This window comes from Carcharodon carcharias, chromosome 16 (genome assembly GCF_017639515.1).
Source record: "Carcharodon carcharias isolate sCarCar2 chromosome 16, sCarCar2.pri, whole genome shotgun sequence".
Lineage (NCBI taxonomy): Eukaryota > Metazoa > Chordata > Chondrichthyes > Lamniformes > Lamnidae > Carcharodon > Carcharodon carcharias.
This window is the reverse complement of record NC_054482.1, coordinates 121,092,108-121,110,142: the sequence shown is the minus strand read 5'-3', so window position 1 is coordinate 121,110,142 and position 18,035 is coordinate 121,092,108. Positions and strand designations below refer to the sequence as shown.

Genomic DNA, 18,035 nt, shown 5'->3' with positions numbered 1-18,035 from the left:
GTATGCCAACAGGCGCACACACTGAAAAAAAAAGCTGTTTGTTTTGGAAGCTGTTTGAGTTCAGTTGGTTTGAAGGTAGCTGTGAAGAAGAAGCAGTCTGAAAGGGGACAAATAGCAAGTCTCAAGCTAAGAAAAATGCCAAAAGTCCAGGGGAGTGGAAGAAGAGAAAGTTCAAAGAAGCCCTTCTCGTTAAAGGAAGGACAGGAAGCTGGGAAAGGGTCCTGTTAGGTGAAGTGAAGAGTGAGGGACAGAGAGAAAGGCTTCAAGTTTCAGATTTAAAGTGAGAACAGCTTGCAAGAAGCCAGAAGGTCTGTAACTCTTTGCCATGGGCATGTGAAGCAGTGGTGTACTGTTAAGGTGAGTTGGTGAGAGCGAGTGCATTGATTGCATGTGGTGACCCAGGGAAGAGGAACATCAGAAGGAGAGTTCAAAACCCTGGAGGTGAACCTTTGTGGAAGGCAACTGAGTGAAAATGTCAGTTTGGGAGAAGATTCCACTCCTGGAGAGTGGAGATTGGAAACCCTCGTGTGAAGGATGCAGTTCAGTGAGACTGGTTGGCTTACAGTGTGACAAGCATCTCGGGGGGAGTTGAGGAATGATCTGTAGCATCTGGTTAAGATGGCATCTGTCACTTGGTTTCAGTGTGTGGTGTGTCTGACCACAGGGTGCCAATTGGTACATGGTCTGTATACTTACTGTGGACATTGAAATATAATATAGCTTTTGTAACTTCTGTTATCCTTATAAATCTTTATATATCTGTAAAGCCATAGTTGTGGGCGAAGGCGTATTGTAATATAATTCATCTTTTCTTGTTTAATAAACGTTTCATTCTTTTGTTAAAAGTTCATCAGTTGACTCTTGTGACCCTGTTCAGTAGCTACTCTCCCCAAATCTAAACAAACAAATAAAAGTTAGGATCTATCAAACCAGGATCCAACCTGGGATCAGGTTTGTCCAGGGGTAACCTCAGCCTGGATCATAACAGTCTTCAGTGTTTATGTCTGTTGTGTTTCTGTCTGCAGTCTTTCTGTCTGCAGTGTTTCTGTCTGTGGTGTTTCTGTCTGCGATGTTTCTGTCTGCAGTCTTTCTGTCTGCAGTCTTTCTGTCTGCAGTCTTTCTGTCTGCAATGTTTCTGTCTGAGGTGTTCCTGTTTGCAGTCTTTCTGTCTGCCGTGTTTCTGTCTGTGGTGTTTCTGTCTGCGGTGTTACTGTCTGCCGTTTTTTTCTGTCTGCCGTTTTTTCTGTCTGCAGTGTTTCTGTCTGCAGTGTTTCTGTCTTGCGGTGACTTACCTGGATATAATTGCTTGGTTGGAGCACTGAGCTGAGCTCGTTTAGTCACTCTATATGCCACATCTGTCCCCTGTGTGTTCCGTCTGTTCTTGCAGTATCCAGGCGTTTTAATAATTCCCTCTGGCAAATTGTGAAATTCTAATGCTCGCAAAACATCAACAGGATCAGCTGTGAATACAGGAAGGGGAAAGAGAGTTATTAATCAAACAGTAGCTGGATGGTAAAAGAACTAAAAAGACTCAAATTTCTAAAGAATCTCTCACCACTTCAGGTGTCCCAAAAGCTTCACAGCCAATGGAGTATTGCTGCAGGGCACTTTGTGAAGTATTTTTGAAGTGTAATCAGTTTTTAAAGTAGGAAACGCAGCAGCCAGTTTTTGAATAGCAAGATCCCAATAACTACAATGCGATAATGGCCACAGAATCTGTTTTTGTGATGTTTATTGAGGGATAATTATTGAGATAATGAGCCCTGACACCAGGGATAACTGCCTTTCCCTTCTTTGAAATAGCGACAAGGGATCCCTTCCATTCGGTGCAGACTTACTCTATAGTATCAATGGTCAGGAAACAGAGTGCAATGGGCGAGATATATTGCAGACAGCAGGGGGGATTACAGTGGGTGATATGTAGAACACAGCTTTTTTCATATATCCTCATGATCTGGGCTGGCAAACACAGAAAATGATTTCTTAATTTCCGGATGACACAAAATTCAGACTGAAATGGTTAGAAACAAACTTCAGCAGGAAGTAGACAGCCTGGTAAAATGGGCTGAGTCCTGGGAGATGCAATTCAACAGAGAAGTGTGATCACAGAATCACAGAAACACAGAATCACACAGTGCAGAAGAGGCCCTTCGACCCATCGAGTCTGCACCGACACGTGAGAAACACCTGACCTACCTACCTAATCCCATTTACCAGCACTTGGCCCAGAGCCTTGAATGTTATGACGCGCCAAGTGCTCATCCAGGCACTTTTTAAAGGATGTGAGGCAACCCGTCTCCACCACCCTCCCAGACAGCGCATTCCAGACCGTCACCACCCTCTGGGTAAAAAAGTTTTTCCTCACATCCCCCCTAAACCTCCTGCCCCTCACCTTGAACTTATGTCCCCTTGTGACTGACCCTTCAACTAAGGGGAACAGCTGCTCCCTATCCACCCTGTCCATGCCCCTCATAATCTTGTACACCTCGATCAGGTCACCCCTCAGTCTTCTCTGCTCCAACGAAGACAACCCAAGTCTATCCAACCTCTCTTCATAACTTAAATGTTTCATCCCAGGCAACATCCTGGTGAATCTCCTCTGCACCCCCTCCAGTGCAATCACATCCTTCCTATAATGTGGTGACCAGAACTGCACACAGTACTCCAGCTGTGGCCTCACCAAGGTTCTATACAATGCCAACATAACCCCCCTGCTTTTGTAATCTATGCCTCGATTGACAAAGGCAAGTGTCCCATATGCCTTTTTCACCACCCCACTAACATGCCCCTCTGCCTTCAGAGATCTATGGACACACACGCCAATGTCCCTTTGTTCCTCAGAACTTCCTAGTGTCATGCCGTTCAGTGAATACTTCCTTGTCAAATTACTCCTTCCAAAGTGTATCACCTCACACTTTTCAGGGTTAAATTCCATCTGCCACTTATCTGCCCATTTGACCATCCCGTCTATATCTTCCTGTAGCCCAAGACACTCAACCTTACTGTTAACCACCCAGCCAATCTTTGTGTCATCCACAAACTTACTAATCCTACCCCCCACATAGTCATCTGTGCTGTTTATATAAATGACAAATAATAGGGGACCCAGCACAGATCCCTGTGGTACGCCACTAAACACTGGCTTCCAGTCACTAAAGCATTCTTCTGTCATCACCCTCTGTTTCCTACAACTAAGCCAATTTTGAATCTACCTTATCAAATTACCCTGTATCCCATGTGCATTTGCCTTCTTTATAAGTCTCCCATGTGGGACCTTATCAAAGGCTTTGCTGAAATCCATATAAACTACATCAACTGCACCACCCTCATCTACACACCTGGTCATCTCCTCAAAACATTCAATCCAATTTGTTAGGCATGACCTCCCTCTGACAAAGCCATGCTGACTATCCCTGATCAAACCTTGCCTCTCCAAGTGGAGATAGATTCTCTCCTTCAGAATTTTCTCCAATGGTTTCCCTACCACTGACGTGAGACTCACTGGTCTGTAGTTCCCTGGCTTATCTCTACAACCCTTCTTAAATAGCGGAACCACATTAGCTGTTCTCCAGTCCTCTGGCATCTCCCCCATGGCCAGAGAGGAAATAAAAATTTGGGTTAGAGCCCCTGCGATCTCCTCCCTTGCCTCCCTCAGCAGTCTGGGACACAAATCATCTGGACCTGGACATTTGTCCACTTTTAAGCCTGCCAGCACCTCCAATACCTTGTCACCCCCTATATCAATTTGCTCAAGAACCTCACAGTCTCTCTCCCCGAGTTCGATACCTTCATTCTCATTCTCTTGTGTGAAGATGGATGTGAAGTATTCATTCAACACTCTACCGATGTCCTCTGGCTCCACCCATAGATTGCCCCCTTGGTCCCTTATGGGCCCTACTCTTTCCCTGGTTATCCTCTTCTCATTGATATACTTACAGAATATCTTGGGATTTCCCCTACTTTTACCAGCCAGAGCTTTCTCATATCCCCTCTTTGCTCTCCTAATTGCTTTCTTAAGCTCCACCCTGCATTGTCCGTACTCCACTAATGCCTCTGCTGATCTGATCCCCTTGTACCTGCTAAAAGCCTCTCTTTCCCTTCTCATCATATCCTGAATATCTCTGGTCATCCATGGTTCTCTGGGCTTGTTACTCCTTCCTATCACCCTCGAGGGAATATGTTGAACCTGTACCCTCCCCATTTCCTTTTTGAATGCCCCCCACTGCTCCTCTGTAGATTTCCTGACAAGTAGCTGTTCCCGGTCTACCTTGGCCAGATCCTGCCTTATTTTACTAAAATCCACTCTCCCCCAATCCAAAACATTGTTTAGCAACTTGTCTATTTCTTTGTCCATAACAAACTTAAACTGTACCATGTTGTGGTCACTATCACTAAAATGCTCCCCCACCACCACCTCAGTCACCTGTCCGGCTTCATTCCCCAGAATTAGGTCCAGTAATGCACCGTCCCTTGTTGGACCCTCTACATTTTGACCTAAAAAGTTCTCCTGCACACATTTCAAGAAATCCACTCCATCCAAGCCCTTAACACTATGTCTATCCCAATTAATGTTGAGAAAGTTGAAATCACCAAAATAATTACCCTATTGTTATTGTTTTTACACACATCTGTAAATTGTGCACATATTTGCTCCTCAATTTCCCATTGACTATCTAGGGGTCTATAATAAACACCTAACAATGTGGCTGGCCCTTTTTTATTTCTAAGCTCTACCCACAAAGCTTCATTCAATGCCCCCTCCAAGATATCATCTCTCCTTACTGCAGTAACAGACTCCTTAACTAATAATGCAATGCCTCCTCCTCTTTTACCCCCTCCCCTGTCTCACCTGAAGATTCTATATCCCAGAATGTTGAGCTGCCAAACCTGCCCTTCCCTCAACCACATCTCAGTGATGGCTACTATATCACAATTCCACGTGTCAATCCTCACCCTTAACTCATCCATTTTACCTGTAATACTCCTGACATTAAAGTAGAGGCCATCCAGACTTGCCTTATTCCCTTGAAGCTTAATGCAGCTGTACTCCCTCTGACTTGATTGTTTTACTGTATTATGATGTATCCCTATTCTGCTAACATTCTGTGTCCCCCTCCCCCTGCTGAATTAGTTTAAACTCCTCCCAACAGCACTAGCAAACCCGCCCACAAGGATGTTAGTCCTGCTCTGGTTCAGATGTAGACCGTCCCACCTGTACAGGTCCCACCTTCCCCAGGAACGGTCCCAGTGATCCAGGAATCTAAAACCCTCCCTCCTGCACCAACGCTTCAGCCACATATTCACCTGCGCTATTCTCTTATTTCTGAGCTCACTAGCACGTGGCACTGGGAGTAATCCAGAGATTACAACCCGAGAGGTCTTGTTTTTTAGTCTACTGTCTAACTCCCTGAATTCTTGATGCAAGACCTCATCCCTCTTTCTACCTATGTCATTGGTACCAACATGTACCAGGACCTCTACCTTATCACCCTCCCCCTTCAGGATGCCCTGCAGCCGTTCAGTGACACATTTTGTGAGGAAGATTGAGGAGAGACAATATAAACTAAGCAGCACAATTTTAAAGGAGGTGCAGGACAGAAAACCCTGGCTGTGTACTTACATAAATCTATGAGGATGGCGAGACAAGCAGAGAAAGCTGAGGTCAACTTCCATACCACCCACCCATTCAACCACTGACACCAATTCCACCATCGTAACATTGCTGAACTTCACCCCTCCCTCAGCTCACCTGCTTCCGAAATTCCATCCATGCCCCTGTTGCCATGACTATGACAAAATACTCCGGGCTTCTCTCCCACATTCTAACCTCCATAAATATAATTTCATCCAAAACCTGCCTGTCCGTGTGTTCCAACACAAGCCAGGCCCAATCACATAATTTCTCCTGTACTCACTGACCCACAATGGCTCCCGATCAAGCAGTGCCTCGATTTTAAAATTCTCACCCTCGTTTTCAAATCCACCATGGCCTCACCCCTTCCCAACTCAGTAACGTCCTCAAGCCCCGTACACTCAGAGACCTCTCGCCACCTCCAATTCTGGCCTCTTGAGCAGCCCCCAATTTAAATCGCTCCAGCACTGGCAGCAACTCCTTCAGCAGCCTGAAGCACTGAGATTCTCTGGACCTCTCTGCCTCTCTCTCTCCCCGTAAAGTCTTTCTCTTTTACCAAACAATAGGCAGCTCACCACCACCTTCTCAAGAGCAATTAGGGATGGGCAGTAAATGTTGGCCCAGCCAGTGATGCCCACATCCTGCAAAAGGGTAAAAAATACACTTTGTGAATCCAATCTAAGAGAGTGAGGCCTCATTGCCACAATGACCCCTGGAGGTGGGGTTAAAGGCTGATCCACCTGGTGAGGCAGCAGCACACAAGAGGATCATGTGTAGTGGCCCCTGGGAACACACCCTGCCTGAGTTGGCAACTTGGCTTAACACCATGCCTGTAATTAAAAATAAATGTTGGTATTTAAAGCTCATTCACTTCATTTTCTCCTATTTCTGGACCGCGGTGATTCTATTTTTCCTGCCCTTTTCCAGAAATACCATAAGGGAGTTAAAACCACGAAACTCTCTGTTAAATATTTGACACGGCTGGTTTCACTGTTAAAAGGTAGGTTGATACTTATGACTTCATATGAGTACTGAGGACAGAGTAAGTATTCTGAAGCTTTTGGTAACAGTTACCCAGCCCTAACTGCCCCTTGAGAAGGTGGTGATGAGCTGTCTCCTTGAACTGCTGCAGTCCATGTGGTGTAGGTACACCCACAGTGTTGTTAGGGAGGGAGTTCCAGGATTTTGACCCAGCGACAGTGAATGAACGGTGATATATTTCCAAATCAGGATGGTGAGTGGCTTGGAGGGGAACTTCCAGGTGGTGGTGTTCCCATCTATCTGCTGTCCTTGACCTTCCAGAAGCTTGTGGGTTTGGAAGGTGCTGTTGAAGGAGCCTTGGTGAGTTCCTGCAGTGCATCTTTTAGATGGTACACACTGCTGCTACTGTGCGTCAGTGGTGGAGGGAGTGAATGTTTGTGGATGTGGTGCCAATCAAGTGGGCTGCTTTGCCCTGGACAGTGTCAAGCTTCTTGAGTGTTGTAGGAGCTGCACTCATCCAGGCAAGTGGGGAGTATTCCATCCCACTCCTGACTTGTGCCTTGTGGATGGTGGACAGGGTTTGGGGAGTCAGGTGCTGAGTTACCTGTCACAGGATTCCCAGCCTCTGACCTGCTCTTGTAGCCACAGTATTTATATGGCTAGTCCAGTTCAGTTTCTGATCAATGGTAACCCCCAGGATGTTGATAGTGGGGGATTCAGTGATGGTAATGCCATTGAACTTCAAGGGACAATGGTTGGATTCTCTCTTGCAGATGGTCATTGCCTGGCACTTGTGTGGCATGAATGTTACTTGCCACTTATCAGCCCAAGCCTGGATATTGTCCAGGTCTTGCTGCATACAGACAAGAACACCTTCAGTACATAAGGAGCTATGAATTTCTGAACATTGTCCATCCATTCACGAATATCCCCACTTCGGAATTTATGATGGAGGGAAGGTAATTAATGAAGCAGCTGAAGGTGGTTGGGCCTAGAACACTAGGCCAGAATTCAAGTTCCATTCTACAGAATAGAGTTTGTAATTCAGACTCCGAATGCAGAACAGATGGAGTGCTGCACTGTCAGGGGGTCAGTACTGATCAGGTGCTGCACTGTCAGAGGGTCAGTATGAGGCAGTGCTGCACATTCAGAGGGTCAGTACTGAGGGAGTGCTGCACTGTCAGTGTCAGTACTGAGGGAGTGCTGCACTGTCAGAGAACTGGGAAGACTTCCTGGTGTTCAGGGGTCAAAGTTGATCCCTCAACCAATGTGATGATACATTTCATTTCCACGCATTTCCCACAATGCAGCAGTGACAACACTTCAAAAGTAACTCATTGTTGGACATGGTGAAATGGTGAAAGGAGTTTGTTCTTTCGCTCATTTCAAACAATTAACAGGAATAATGGAAGTAAATTAAGGGAGGATTCCTCTCTCAATGCTGCTTTGTGTTTTTTTCCCCCCAGTTTGCTTGCAACAGCCTCTGGGAGTTTCTGGAACATTCCTGGTGACTAGGAACCCGAATTGTTAAAGGTTCAATCAAGTTGATGCTATCGATATCTATTATGGGTTTAATTGTGACAGATTTTGGAGCAAATCTGAACCAACATTGACACTCATTACAGTCTTCCCTCTGTCCCCCTACCCAAATCCCCAAGCAATAATGTCATTGTTTGAGCTCAGTGATCAGCAACACGCCACCATTCTCTCAAGGGCAATTAGCAACAGAAAATAAATGCCAGCCTTGCCAGCAGCCCAGCACCACACGTACTAATTAATGAAAACCCAGTAGCGGGTGTAACAGCAATTGACACCACACAGAGAACATGTCACAACTACTCTGCGCTTTGATTCGCCAGGGCCTGCTGCAATTCCCTTTAAGCGACAGCTCCTTCGATGATTTGGATGGAATGGCTTCAAGATAAAAATTGCATTTCCCAACGTCAGGACATCCCAAAGTGCCAGGAGATCCCTTTTAAAGTGTAAACATTGCAGCAAAGAACGTCACACGAAGACACAGGATTCAGAGACAGCAATGTCGGTGGGCCAACTAAACTGGTTCACCCCTGACACATGCTGATGGATCAAAACTGGTTCAGAGCGGAGAACACCTCAAATTCGCTTAGCCCCTCCTGACAGGGGAGACAAGGTCTCAATTTATTGTCCCATCCAAAAGACGACACATCCGACAATGCAGCACTCTCTCAGATAAAGGCAAAATACTGTGGGTGCTGGAAATATGAATCATAAATAATGCTGACCCTCTGACAGTGCAGCACACCCTCAGTACTCACCCTCTGACAGTGCAGCACTCCCTCAGTACTGACCCTCTGACAGTGCAGCAGCTCCTCAGTACTGACCCTCTGTCAGTGCAGCACTCCCTCAGTACTGACCCTCTGACAGTGCAGCACTTCCTCAGTACTGACCCCCTGACAGTACAGCACTCCCTCAGTAGTGACGCTCTGACAGTACAGCACTCCCTCAGTACTGACCCTCTGACAGTGCAGCACTTCCTCAGTACTGACCCCCTGACAGTACAGCACTCCCTCAGTAGTGACCCTCTGATAGTGCGGTACTGCCTTAGTACTCACCCTCTGACAGTGCAGCACTCCCTCAGTACTGACCCTGTGAAAGTTAATAGAGCTGATGGTACAATGGTATCGAGTTGGGTGGCAGTTGCCCTAGGAGCTGTTGACAGGACTATGGACTTCATGAAGGTTCAGATCAAACATGGGTGAGGAAACCTCCTGCTGATTACCGCATACTGCCCTCCCTCAGCTGATGAATCACTGCTCCTCCATGTTGGACACCACTTGGAGGAAGCACTGAGGGTGGCAAGCGCGCAGAATGTACTCTGGGTGGGGGACTTCAATGTCCATCACCAACAGTGGCTCGGTAACACCACTACTGACCGAGCTGGCTGAGTCCTAAAGGACATCTCTGCTAGACTGGGTCTGTGGCAGGTGCTGAGGGAACCAACAAGAGGGAAAAATATATTTGACCTCATCCTCACCACCTGCCTGCTGCAGATGTATCTGTCCATGACAGTATCAGTAGTAGTATCATTGTGTTGTGTGGCACTACCACCGTGCTAAATGGGATAGATTTCACACAGATCTAGCAACTCAAGACTGGGCATCCATGAGGGGCTGTGGGCCATCAGCAGCAGCAGAATTGTACTCGAACACAACCTGTAACCTCATGGCCCAGCATATCCCCCACTCTACCATTACCATCAAGCCAGGGCATCAACCCTGGTTCAATGAAGAGTGCAGGAGGGCATGTCAGGATCAGCACCAGGCATACCTGAAAATGAGGGGTCAACCTGGTGAAGCTACAATACAGGACTATTTGTGTGTCAAACAGCATAAGCGGCAAGTGATAGACAGAACTAAATGATCCCACATCCAATAGATCAGATCTAAGTTCTGCAGTCCTGCCACATCCAGTTGTGAATGGTGATGGACAATTAAACAACTCACTGGAGGAGGAGGCTCCACAAATATCCCCATCCTCAATGATGGAGGAGCCCAGAACATCAGTGCAAAAGATAAGATTGAAGCATTTGCAACAATCTTCAGCCAGAAGTGTCGAGTGAATGAACCAGCTGGGCCTCCTCCAGCATCACAGATGCCAGTCTTCAACCGAGTTGATTTGCCCCACGAGATATCAAGAAATGCCCATCTCTAGTTGCCCTTGAGAAGGTGGTGATGAGCTGCCTTCTTGAACCACTGCAGTCCATGTGGTGTAGGTACACCCACAGTGCTGTTAGGGAGGGAGTTCCAGGATTTTGACCCAGCGACAGTGAAGGAATGGTGATATATTTCCAAGTCAAGATGGTGAGTGACTTGGAGGGGAACTTCCAGGGGGTGGTGTTCCCATCTATCTGCTGCCCTTGTCCTTCTAGGTGGAAGTGATCGTGGGTTTGGAAGGTGCTGTCTAAGGAGCCTTGGTGAGTTCCTGCAGTGCATCTTGTAGATGGTACACACACTACTGCTACTGTGTGTCAGTGGTGGCGGGAGTGAATGTTTGTGGATGTGGTGCCAATCAAGTGGGGCTGCTTTGTCCTGGATGGTGTCAAGTTTCTTGAGTGTTGTGGGAGCTGCACTCATCCAGGCAAGTGGAGAGTATTCCATCACACTCCTGACTTTTGCCTTGTAGATGGTGGACAGGCTTTGGGGAGTCAGGAGGTGAGTTACGCGCCACAGGATTCCCAGCCCCTGACCTGCTTTTGTAGCCGCAGCATTTATATGGCTAGTCCAGTTCAGTTTCTGGTCAATGGTAAGTCCCCAGGATGTTGATACTTGGGGGGTTCAGTGATGGTAATGCCATTGAACATCAAGGGGCAATGGTTGGATTCTCCCTTGTTGGAGATGGTCATTGCCTGACACTTGTGTGCCATGAATGTTATTTGCCACTTGTCAGCCCAAGCCTGGATATTGTCCAGGTCTTGCTGCATATGGACATGGACTGTTTCAGTATCTGATGAGTCGCGAATGGTGCTGAACATTGTGCAATCATCAGCGAACATCCCCACTTCTGACCTTATGATGGAAGGAAGGTGATTGGTGAAGCAGCTGAAGATGGTTGGGCTGAGAGTACTGCTCCTCACGAAGGAGGTACTGCAGAGCAGATTCACCAGGATGAGACTGGTGATGAAAGGGGTAATTAATGAGGACAGTTTACACAGATTAGATTTGTACTACCTTGAGTTTGGAAGATGAAGGGCTGATCTAACTGATCTAACTGAGGTGTTTAGGATGAATAAAGGAGAGAAATTATATTTCCTCCTCAGGCCGGGTGCAGGGGGGAGGGGGGGGGAGGGGGAGGGGGGGAGGAGGCAGGGGGGAGGAGGCAGGGGGGAGGAGGGGGAGAGGGCAGGGGGGAGGGGGAGGGGGCAGGGGGAGGGGGAGGAGGCAGGGGGGAGGGGGAGGGGGGGAGGAGGGGGAGAGGGCAGGGCGAGGGGGAGGGGGCAGGGGGGAGGGGGGAGGGGGCAGGGGGAGGGGGGAGGAGGCAGGGGGGAGGGGGGAGGGGGGAGGGGGAGGGGGGGGAGGAGGGGGAGAGGGCAGGGGGAGGGGGGAGGAGGCAGGGGGAGTGGGGAGGAGGCAGGGGGAGTGGGGAGGAGGCAGGGGGAGGGGGAGGGGGAGGAGGCAGGGGGGAGGAGGGGGAGAGGGCAGGGGGAGGGGGAGGAGGCAGGGGGGAGGGGGGAGGGGGGAGGGGGAGGGGGAGGAGGCAGAGGGGAGGGGGAGGGGCGGAGGAGGGGGAGAGGGCAGGGGGAGGGGGAGGGGGCAGGGGGAGGGGGGAGGAGGCAGGGGGAGGGGGAGGAGGCAGGGGGGAGGGGGGAGGGGGGAGGGGGAGGGGGAGGAGGCAGAGGGGAGGGGGGAGGGGGGGAGGAGGGGGAGAGGGCAGGGGGAGGGGGAGGGGGCAGGGGGAGGGGGGAGGAGGGGGAGAGGGCAGGGGGAGGGGGAGGAGGGGGAGAGGGCAGGGGGAGGGGGAGGAGGCAGGGGGAGGGGGGAGGAGGCAGGGGGAGGGGGGAGGAGGCAGGGGGGAGGGGGGAGGGGGCAGGGGGAGGGGGGAGGAGGGGGAGAGGGCAGGGGGAGGGGGAGGAGGCAGGGGGGAGGGGGAGGGGGGGAGGAGGGGGAGAGGGCAGGGGGAGGGGGAGGGGGCAGGGGGAGGGGGAGGAGGCAGGGGGGAGGGTGGAGGGGGGAGGGGGGAGGGGCAGGGGGCAGGGGGCAGGGGGCAGGGGGGAGGGGGGATGGGCAGGGGGCAGGGGGCAGGGGGAGGGGGCAGGGGGAGGGGGCAGGGGGCAGGGGGGAGGGGGTAGGGGGGAGGGGCAGGGGGCAGGGGGCAGGGGGAGGGGGGAGGGGGGAGGGGCAGGGGGCAGGGGGCAGGGGGCAGGGGGCGGGGGAGGGGGGATGGGCAGGGGGCAGGGGGCAGGGGGAGGGGGCAGGGGGCAGGGGGGAGGGGGGAGGGGGGAGGGGGGAGGTGCAGGGGGCAGGGGGGAGGGGCAGGGGGGAGGGGGAGGGGGGCAGGGGGGAGGGGGGAGGGGGTAGGGGGGAGGGGGCTAGGGGGGAGGGGCAGGGGGGAGGGGGTGGGGGGAGGGGCAGGGGGCAGGGGCAGGGGGGAGGGGGTAGGGGGGAGGGGGGAGGGGGCAGGGGGGCAGGGGGGAGGGGGGGAGGGGGGAGGGGGGGAGGGGGCAGGGGGGCAGGGGCAGGGGGGAGGGGGAGGGGGTAGGGGGGAGGGGCCAGGGGGGAGGGGCAGGGGGGAGGGGGGAGGGGGGAGGGGGGAGGGGCAGGGGGGAGGGGGAGGGGGGAGGGGGTGGGGGGAGGGGCAGGGGGCAGGGGCAGGGGGGAGGGGGGAGGGGGGAGGGGGGAGGGGGGAGGGGGGAGGTGCAGGGGGCAGGGGGGAGGGGGCAGGGGGCAGGGAGTGCTGGTGGGCTGTCCAGAACAAGAGGGCAGGAGGTTACCATTAGGGCCAGGCCTTTCAGGGGCCAATCAGGAAGCAGGCCCTCACAGGAAGGGGAGTGAAAATCTGGAACTCTGTCCTCCAAAACACTGACCAGGCTGGGGGTCAATTGAAAATGTTCGAGGCGTGAAGGATGGCTCGATAATTCGAGATTGGGAGGAATGGCAGGTAGATGGAGTTAAGATACAAATCGGACGTGAACAAGGTCACCAAACTGAATGTCCTCCTCCTGTCCCAATGGTCCTCTCGCAGGGCTCCAGGGATATACCATCCACACCCAGTGAAGTTCCAGGTGGTCACTCACAAAACAGTGACAAGGAACTTGTTGGAGGAGCTGCCCATCAATTACTGACTGGACTGCTGACCCCTATCCACTGACTGGACTGACCACCAAACACGGACTGGACTGCTGACCACCAAACACGGACTGGACTGCTGACCACTATCCACTGACTGGACTGACCACCAAACACGGACTGGACTGCTGACCACTATCCACTGACTGGACTGACCACCAAACACAGACTGGACTGCTGACCACTATCCACTGACTGGACTGACCACCAAACACGGACTGGACTGCTGACCACCAAACACGGACTGGACTGCTGACCACTATCCACTGACTGGACTGCTGACCACCATATGCTGACTGGACTGCTGACCACCATACACTGACTGGACTGCTGACCAACATATGCTGACTGGACTGCTGACCACCATACACTGACTGGTCTGATGATCACCATACACTGATTGTACTGTTGACCACCAAACACTGACTGGACTGCTGACCACCATACGCTGACTGGACCGACTATACACTGACTGGACTGCTGACCACCAAACACAGACTGGACTGCTGACCCCCATACACTGACTGGACTGCTGACCCCCATACACTGACTGGACTGCTGACCACTATACACTGACTGGACTGGTGACCCCCATACACTGACTGGTCTGCTGACCACCATGTACTGATTGGACTGCTGACCACCATCCATTGACAGGACTGCTGACCACTATACACTGAATGGACTGCTGAAAACCATACACTGACTGGACTGCTGACCACCATACACTGACTGGACTGCTGACCACCATACGCAGATTGGACTGCTGACCACTATCCACTGACTGGTCTGCTGACCACCCATCCACTGACTGGACTGCTGACCAGCATACACTGACTGGACTGCTGACCACCATACACTGACTGGACTGCAGCCAAAACTGAAAATAGTAATTATCCAGATTCCACACCAAGATTGATCCCACTCTATAATCTGACACAAATGTCTAATCAACCCAAACACAGTTAATTGCTCTTTACATTGTGATTTCTAGACTATATATAGTCTTAGTATTTAGTCCCTGTCTCAGACCTCCTGAAAATACAAGCTGGGGTCTAGTCAAACACAGACTTTTCTTCAGACATGGACAGTTTCAGGAAGGGAAACTTTCAACAGTTGTGAGTGTCACAAATTTTCACTTGTTGTCTCGGATGTGTTACCTTCTAAACACACGCACACACCATTTGGCCCATCATATCTGTGCTGGGTGAAAAACAGCTATTGGTCTAATCCCACTTCCCAGTTCCTTGTCCATAACCCTGTAGGTTACAGAAGCTCAAGTGTAAATCCAAGTGTATTTTAAATGTGAAGTGGGTTCCTGTCTCTCCCACCCTTCCAGGCAGCGAGTTCCCGATCCATAAATTTCTCCCAATTTCCCTCTAATTCTTCCACCAATGACTTTAAATCTGTTCCTCCTGGATATTGTCCTCTCTGTGAATGGAAACAGGTCCTTCCCATCCAATCTATCCAGGCCCCTCATAATTTTATACACCTCAATTAAATCTCCCCTCAGTCTCCTCAGTTCCAAAGAAAACAACCCCAGTCTCTCCGATCTTTCCTCAGGGATAAAATTCTCCAATCCCGGCCACATTTTTGTAAGTCCCTCTCTCGTGTGATCACATTCTTCCTGAAATGTAGCGACCAGACTATACTCAGTATTCTAGCTGTGGTCTAACTAGTGTTTTATCCAGTTCTAATGGAATCTCCCTGCTCTTATATTCAAAGCTTCGGCAAATAAAGGAAAATATTCCAAACGTCTTCTTAAAACCACCTTATCCACCTGTCCTGCCAACTTCAGGGATCTGTGGACATTCACTCCATGTCCCTCTGCTCCTCTGCATTCCTCAGTTTCCTCCCATTTATTGTGTATTCCCTTGTCTGACCTCCCCAAATGCCTTACCTCACATTTCTCCAGATTGAATTCCATTTGCCACTGTCCCGTCCACCTGACCAGCCCATTGATATACAAGCATGCAAATTAGGAACAGTAGTAGGCCATTTGGCCCCTCAAGCCTGCTCCAGCCAATATCCTCCTGCCATTTACAGCTTTCTCTTTCTCACTATCAGTCACGTGGCCAATTTCTGTCTCTTCTACAACTTTCTTAATCATACTCCCTACATTTAAATCTAAATCATTGATATATACAACGAACAGCGAGGTAGCCTATACTGAGTCTGGCAGATCCTCATCGGAAATAGCGTTCCAGTCACAAAAATCCTTCTGTCTCATTGCCCAGTGAGATAGTTTCCACATTGTCTGACTTTGTCACTTTTCAATTTGCCATTTACCCAGAGTGCAGTGTAAAGCAAGTATGTGTTACAGTTTTATAGTTAGAGGTATGATTTCAGATATCTCATTGCATGTTGGATGCATTAATACTTTGGCATGTGCTAGGAGCCCATGATTAACAATTGACAGTCTGACAAGCCACATATGCCCGAATGCTAATCTGAATGATTCCTACCATGGGAACAGTTGTGGTGATATCCATTCTTGAGTTATACATATGTTTAATTCAAATCCTTGCAATTTTGAAGTTTAACTGTGTATGTAATTGATATTTAGCATCTGATGACACAATGTCATTCCAGAATGTAAATCTTTGATCTTCTTGGCTTTCACAGAAACAGAAGCAGAAACACATCACATCTTACACATGTGCCAAGACAATAGTAAAAAGAATGTGCACAAAGCTGGGCCACACTACAGATGATGGACTAGTTCAGAAACAGAACCACAAAGCAAATGGCAGACTTGTTAACAGTTTGGAAATGTGGAGACTGGCGTGGGGGAGTTGGGAGGTGAGGGGGTAGTGGTTGCAGAAGCTTCTTGCACACAGTCAGGTCACTCTCCCTGCCTGGCAATGGGGCTTAGGGCCCAGGCAGCTGAAGTCACAGCCGCCAATGCTGCAGTGATTAAAATCAGGGACGCTCAACGTACAAACACACAAAATCGGAGTAGGAGTAGGCCATTCGACCCCTCGAAGCTGCTCCACCATTCAATAAGATCATGGCTGATCTATTTGTGCTTTGAATTCCACATTCCCATCTAACCTTGATAACCTTTGATTCCCTTGCCTAACAAGAATCTATCTACCTCTGCCTTAAAAATATTCAGTGACCCCGCCTCCACCACCTTCTGAGACAGAGAGTTCCAAAGTCACACAACCCTCTGAGAGAAAAAAAACTCTCCTCATCTCTGTCCTAAAAGGGTGACCCCTAATTTTAAATCAGTGCCCCCTATTCCTGGACTCACCCACAAGAGGAAACATCCTTTCCACATCCACCTTGTCAAGGCCGTTCAGGATCTTGTAAACTTCAATCAAATCACCCCTCACTCTTCTAAACTCCAGTGGAAACAAGCCCAGTCTGTCCAACCTTTCTTCATAAGACAACCCACTCATTCCAGGTATCAATCTAGTAAACCTCCTCTGAACCGTCTCCAATGCATTTATATCCTTCCTTAAATAAGGAAACCAAAACTGCACACGATATTCGAGGTGCGGACTCACCAATGGCCTGTATAACTGAAGCATAACATCCTTACTTTTATGTTCAATCCCTCTCGTAATAAAAGATAACATTCCATTACCCTTCTTAATTACTTGCTATACCTGCATACTAACTTTTTGTGACTCATGCACAAGAACACCCAGATCCCTCTGCACCTCGGAATTCTGCAGCCTTTCTCCATTTAAGAAATATTCTGCTTTTTTATTCTTCCTGCCAAAGTGAACAACTTCTCATTTTCCCACATTAAACTCCATTTGCCAGACCTTTGCCCACTCACTCAGCTTATCTATATCCATCTCCAACCTCCTCATGTGCTCTTCACAATATACTTTCCTACCTATCTTTGTGTCATCTGCAAATTTAGCTACCGTGTGTTCACTCCCCTCATCTAAGTCATTGGTATAAATTGTAAAAAGCTGAGGCCCCAGTACAGACCCCAGTAGGACTCTACTCGTCACATCCTGCCAATCAGAAAATGACCCATTTATGCGAGGCGATGGTGTAGTGGTATTGTTGCTGGACTAGTAACCCAGGGACCTAGGGTAATGCTCAGTGGACCTGGGTTTGAATCCTGCGATAGCAAATGAGGGAATTTGAATTCAATAAAAATCTGGAATTAAAATTCTAATGATGACCATGAAATCATTGTTGATTTTTGTAAAATCCCACCTGGTTCAGTGATGTCCTTTAGGGAAGGAAACCTGTCATCTGTACCCGGTCTGGCTTACCTGTGACTCCAGAGACACAGCAATGTGGTTGGCTCATAAAATGCCCTCTGAACAAGGGCAACTAGGGATGGGCAATAAATGCTGGCCCAGCCAGCAACACCCACATCCCATGAATAAATTTAAAAAAATCTCTGCTTCCTGTTAGCCAGCCAATCTTCTATCCATGTTACCCCCTACACCATGACCTTTTATATTCCAGAAAGAGAATTGTGGATGACCTTTTATATTCTGCAATAACCTTTGATGTGGCACCTAATCAAATGCCTTCTGGAAATCCAAGTACAGCACGTCTACAGGCTCCCCTTTATCCACAGTTCATGTTACTTCTCCAAAGAACTCCAATAAATTGGGTAAACATGA

At 49.5% G+C, this 18,035-nt stretch overlaps 1 protein-coding gene across 1 annotated transcript in view; it reads right to left on the bottom strand.

The window, feature by feature from the left end:
- The window catches only part of col11a1a (collagen, type XI, alpha 1a), a 682,771-nt gene that overhangs the window by 647,056 nt on the left and 17,680 nt on the right, over nucleotides 1-18,035 (bottom strand). The window contains exon 2 of the mRNA XM_041208311.1: nucleotides 1,293-1,460. Within this exon, the coding sequence (XP_041064245.1) occupies nucleotides 1,293-1,460 (168 nt within the window). The remainder of the gene's footprint in view (nucleotides 1-1,292; nucleotides 1,461-18,035) is intronic.